The sequence below is a fragment of the Pterocles gutturalis genome, unplaced genomic scaffold, assembly GCF_000699245.1.
Source record: "Pterocles gutturalis isolate BGI_N339 unplaced genomic scaffold, ASM69924v1 scaffold9870, whole genome shotgun sequence".
In the NCBI taxonomy this organism is placed as follows: Eukaryota; Metazoa; Chordata; class Aves; order Pterocliformes; family Pteroclidae; genus Pterocles; species Pterocles gutturalis.
Genome location: NW_010140779.1, coordinates 11,206 through 16,995, shown reverse-complemented (window position 1 = coordinate 16,995; position 5,790 = coordinate 11,206). Strand labels below are relative to the sequence as shown.

The window sequence follows — 5,790 nt, the reverse complement described above, 5'->3', positions numbered from 1 at the left end:
ACACTTCCTTTAGGTGCCGAAACCCCCTGATGACAAAGTACTGAGAGCACTGCAGGAACCACTGAAAACACAAAAACTGCAAAAACATTGATTTTTCTATGGGAACAGGTTCAAACTCCCAGGTGTCCCAGGGCTGTGTCCCCCAGGAGGGACGCCAGAGCCCCAGCGTGCCCACGGCTGGCGCAGGCGTGGGGCCAGAGCTTCCTTAAGAGGCGGTGATGTGGGGTGACGAGCGGCTTCCAATTGCGAGGCAGGCAGCACATGACATAAGATGCTCCAGATCTGCCTCCTGGGCGCTAGTTTAAAAATAAAGGTTATTACACATCATCGGTCCGGAGCGGCTGCGGGAGGAGAGGCTGCACAAAGGCGGCGGCGATGCGCTGTGAGGCTGGACCCGGAGCCCTGCGGTGGGGAGGTTTGGGGAGGGGGTTCAGGGAGGGGAGGGGGTGCTGAGAGCTGAGTTTGGGGCAAAAAGAGGGTAAATTGGAAACTGTTAGGGTCGCAGTGGTCTTTCAAAGCTGTGGTTGTCCGGCTCGGGTGTGGGTGTGGGAGGGGTGTATCATCTCGCGCTGATGGGGTTTTTCGGATGAAGCGAGCGGGCGCTGCGGCGGCTGTTAGAATTCTCCGTGTTTCATGCAAATCCGGCCGTCTGGAGTCCTGTCTGCGCTGGGATTGCCCTGGTCGGATAGCTACATGGATGAAAGCTGATTTCACTGCAGCGTTTGATTGTGTTTTAATTTTTGAAACCTGTTCTTGCAGGGACGATGCTGTGTGAGTCAGACGCACGTATGGCACTTGCGGAACCAGTCCCCACGGCTTATTTTAATTCGGATCCTCAAGAGACCTGTGACGTGTCGCTGGATGATGTACTGCTCAGCTCTTCCACCAGGTTTGTCTGATTTCGGATTGGATTTCCTCTGTGGTGACTTGTGTACATAGGATATTATTTGTATGCTGTCAAGTTATGTTTATTCATATTTTTTTGGAAGAAATTTCAAACATTTGTCACTACTTCCAAAATCCAACAGCTGAATCTACAATCTTGCCCTCTCCAAAGAAAAGGAACAGAATTAAATTTGCTGTTCAGAGCTACTCCAGAGGGGACAGAGCTCGAAGCAGCATGCATTTAGTACCAACTTAAACCCCAAGAACGACAGAACATTCTGCACAGTCAGAAAGATCACCTCTTATAAAGGAATTTTGCATAACTGTTAATTCTGTGTAGCTGGGAGGGCACTGATCAAATCCTTACAACTCCTAGCAAGTACTGCGCTGTTTGGGAAGGTTGCTGTGCTGTGAGCGCAGAGGCGTGCCTCTGCAGGGGATGGTTTGTGGGCAGTACCTGTGCTGATTTCTCTCCAACTCCTGTTTGTAAATCTAAGCAGCCTCTTACTAAAGAGCAGATGAGTATTTAAGGTCTACGGCTCACCGCAGGGTCATGGGATATCGCTCACAGACTTACAAAAAAAAAATTCTTTACCAAATTTTTTTCAGGCTGCCTTTGAATTACATGTTGTTAGGGGGAGAAAAAAGATGACTTGGTTCACTGTAAGGGAAACTGCTGGGGCTTTTTTTCTCTTATTACTGGGTCATTTGCATACTTTGATCATAAAAGCTGGTGGAGAAATGGTGTGGAACTGTTGCAACTGAGGATTAATTTGTGCTGCAAAATGCTCTCAATAATGAGGAGGAAATGCATAGTGGGGAACATCTCGTCATCCCTTTGGGGGAAATAAATTAAAAATGTAATTTACTTCCCCCTGGTTTCTAGCTTGCGATTAGCTGGGAGGAGTGGTTCTGCTTTTGGACAGCACATGGAGTCGCTGGGTCAGATCTTCCCCATCACCAACCTGATCGTGTGCCCAAAGCAGTGACAGTTCACCATCCCCTAGAAATTCGGAGAAATCATAAACCAGAGGGAGGTGATTTACCCCTTACACTGAAATTCACGCAGTGCCCCATGCTGACATGTCGTCTCTTTGGTTTAGTAGAAAGGGAGGAAAACGTGGGGCTCAGAGGGAACCCAGCCAGGGCTGGGCTGAGGAGTTTGCACGGGACGAGAAGAGCTCCTGCGCGTGTGCGGCTGTGTTCTGATCACGACAGGCAGATTCATCGGGGCTTCTGTTTGTCCCAGTGCTGCCCCTGCGGAGGGGCCGGGGCCGTTGTGATGTCAGGGACCCTTCTAGAAGACCCGGGAGCTGGTGCTAGAGAGAGAGCTTGCACCAACCATCACCATGGGGAGGAGGAAACACCTGGCACTGGCCTGAAGAAACCAACACCTTGGTCATGGCCTGGAGTGAAGGGTCCCGGGAGGGATGTTTGGGAAGGCAAGAGAGCGATTTGGGTTCTCTGGGGTATAATCCTGGGTCGGCTGAACCTTGGACCTTAGTGGTACAAGCAGGGTGTTGCCCAGGGAAGGGGAAGAAGCATCATCTGTAGGCTGGAGGGTGGGATGTCCTCTAGGAGCAGAGCACAGGGACTCCAACACCAGCTCTCGCAGGGTCTGGCTTCCAGCTGGTGCTGCAGCGGGCTGTGCAAGCTGGTTGCTCCTGATCCTCATCCTTATGCTGGGAAAGGGATGGAGGAGGAACGCTTGTACAAATGCGGGCACGTGGCGTTTCACCAGATCTCGCAAGGTTGGAAGTGAAAAGGGGAACTTTGGGATGGGACCACAGGACGGGCTGGGGTCATGCCCGGTTCCAGTTCTCCACAAACATCTGGCGGGAGCCCGGTGCACTGACTTGATCTGGAACACCTAAGGACGAGATTTCCTGTTAAATCAATTTCCTGCTCTTCAGCTGCCCTGGTCTTCTGCAGGAAATCTCTGTGGGTTTCCCCCCAGGGTGACTCACCAGAGGAATCTCTGTCCTGCTTCGGAAAGGGGCCGCTGGGCCCCCCCTTCATTGGAGACAGGAGATGGGCACTGTGTGCCCCTGCCTGCCCCCGTCCTCGCTGCTGTAGAGCCTTTGTCAGGCCCCTGGAGCAGAGATTTGGGATTAAACTGTCGCTGTTTTCTGGGTGCCGTGCTCATGGATTCTTCTGCAGCTTATCTGGAATGAGAGCTCCAGTTAGCACAACACAGACGTGTTTAAAAGCAGCGCAGGCAAAGCTTGCACGCTCAGAGGGACCTGTTTCCTTGCCATAGCCGTGCAGATCAGTAAAACCAATCGAGTCACCTGCAGAACATCAGGAACCACTAATCCTTGTCTGACATCCAGGGACTGATGTAATGAAGTGATGGAGCAAGCCGCTGAAGGTGTTCGTCAGCCAGCGTGTGAAATCTCATCCAGGGGTAATTGCTTTTGCCTTGCAGAACGGGTGAGGTCCACGGCACTGGGGCAGCTGAAGATACGAAGACAGCGGGATGCCAGATGGACGCACTTGGTGTCAAAGGTAATTGGGAAGAATTTTTAGTTACTGTGGTGTGCGTGAAATGATCACTGAAACGAGAGAGGAATTTATCAATCCGTAGAAGTAACTCAAACTGCAGCATGGAAGCCTCTTGAACTTTGATTTTAAAGCACGGGTGTGCTTCAAAGGAGTAAAATAGTGTCACTGCCTACTCCTTATCTGCCAGGTAATAGTGCACCACTTCCAGTCCTCCTTAAAAAAAGGAGGGAAAAAAAAAAAAAGAAAAAAGCAGAGTGTGTGTGGTTGTTGCAGGAAGCTGCCACCTTACCGGTACAAGAGCTTGAGGGCAGCAAAAATCAGGTTAGAGCGGGATGTGCATGGGAAATGTTTAACAGTGTTTTGAAAGTGCTTTAGAAGCTTCATCTGTTAGTCCTGGTCTAAAACACTGGGAGTCAGATGGCAAACTGACCAAGAATAAACGGTCAAAAAAGGGGGGGGGGTGCAAGGGGGCATGATAGCATTTGCTCTCATACGTTTGACACTTGGGTTTCGATTTCTGGTATGGCAGCGAGCAATCGCTGAATATAAGATGCTGAACTCTTTTCTTTCAAACCAGCCTCTTCACCCGCTCCCTCCGGTGTGTGGACAACGCAACGAGATGGAGAAGTCAGGCTGAGGATGGATGACCAGGGCATAGGCAGCGAGGCACCAAAGACTGTTCACGAGCTGTTCCAGGAAACCGTTAGTAAATACGGTGATTATTATGCCCTTGCATCCAAGAAGGGTGGCCGGTGGATAAAACTAACGTACAAGATGTACTATGATGAGTGCTGGAAAGCAGCAAAAAGCTTTCTGAAGGTAAGCTTTTGTTGAATTCTGCTCCTGTTTTACATGCAGTCAGTTTATCGGCTGAAATGGCTGTGGCCAACTGTCTCTAAAACCTGCCATGAACAGCTGAGTAATTACCGCAGTGTTTTTGTTGGAATTTCTTGCAAGCTGCTTCCACATTCAATTAGAAAAAAAAAAAGGTGCAGGAGGAAACGTTTAGAAGGTGTTTGACGTACATGGCAAACCTGGACACTGCCCCTCATGAGGCATGTCGGTGTTAATCTTTCCAAGGTTGAAGGGATGCTGATGAATCAGACTTAAATGTCCAAACTGTTGGGAGTTAAGACACTCAGAGAGAGAAACGAACATTACATGTGCTTGTTATCATTATAAAGTTTTATTTCTTGAAGTTAAGGCCACTCTCTTTTTACTCCTATGCTGGGATTGCCCAGCGGACGTACTTCCACTCTCTGGGGAAAAAACCAGAGAATGGCTGGAGGAGGTTTAGAGACTGGGACTGCACCAGCTGGAATTTCACAACTTTGGCTGGAGCGTGTTGCTCCTGCCGTTACCGACATCTGACATTTCTAACCCCGACTAAAAGCCTCAATGCCTCAGTAGGTGTTGTCTAACCTAACCTCTGACCTTCATCCAGCCCAAAGGGAGCTGATAACTACCCGGATGGCAGTTTCATAATCCTGTCCGTGAGCTAGTCGTACCCAGTGCAGATCGAAGCAAATCTGTTTTTTCATGCCTGCTGATGAGTGGGACAGTGTCTGATAGGAATCTCAACTGGTTCCATATTGAGTCCCAGGAAGATTTTTAATGTGCGTTACCATGTCTGATAGCATGGACTTCTCCCTTGACATTGTGCTCGCAGCAGAGATCTGTAAATTAACTCCAAGCATCCTTCAAAGGAAAAGCAAGGATTGCAGTAATCTCCTCTCTTGTTTACAGCTGGGACTGGAGCGTTTCCATGGAGTGTGCATCTTGGGATTTAATTCTGCAGAGTGGTTTATTGCTGACATTGGAGCTATCCTTGCAGGGTAAGGAGGAGTGTCGTCTCTTGACATGCATTTTTCTTTAGCGCTCAGTCATTTCAGTATTCATATGAGAAGTCGGTTTTGATTAAAAACAAAATAAATCACAAAAACCCAACTGCTTATATTTGAATTTAATGAAGACAGCTAGAACATAAACTCTCTCTACTTCATCATGAATTAATGAGACAAATTTTTTTTTTTTTAACCAGGTGCTTCTCTCAAAGTAAGGTAAACAGTAGGTTAACCCAGAAGCATGCTTACTTATGCTTTGATTAAAAATATGATGAGAAATGCCAGAGCACTGGATTTTGTTAGCCTTCTTTCACCTGAGACATTTTGGTCCCTTACACCATTCTGACATTTCCCATACCTCAGAACAGAGCCTTTGCTCTTGGAATTAAGCCCTCCACTTGTTTTATGGGATAGTCTTCCTAAAGTTTTTCCTCTGTTAAAGTTTGAAGTGTTCTAAATTTGCCAACAGCTCTGCTTATCCTCTAATTCTGTGTTTTGCTTTTCTGTTTTGGGTTTTTTTTTTCCTTTTCTTTTGTAGCGGACTTGCTGTTGGTAT

At 48.2% G+C, this 5,790-nt stretch overlaps 1 protein-coding gene across 1 annotated transcript in view; it reads left to right on the top strand.

The window, feature by feature from the left end:
- Nucleotides 1-375: 375 nt before the first annotated feature.
- The window catches only part of ACSBG2 (acyl-CoA synthetase bubblegum family member 2), an 11,438-nt gene continuing 6,023 nt past the window's right edge, over nt 376-5,790 (top strand). The window contains exons 1-6 of the mRNA XM_010083803.1: nt 376-382; nt 760-889; nt 3,314-3,393; nt 3,968-4,209; nt 5,137-5,225; nt 5,773-5,790. The exon at nt 5,773-5,790 is cut by the window's right edge and continues 130 nt beyond it. Of these exons, the coding sequence (XP_010082105.1) occupies nt 376-382; nt 760-889; nt 3,314-3,393; nt 3,968-4,209; nt 5,137-5,225; nt 5,773-5,790 (566 nt within the window). The remainder of the gene's footprint in view (nt 383-759; nt 890-3,313; nt 3,394-3,967; nt 4,210-5,136; nt 5,226-5,772) is intronic.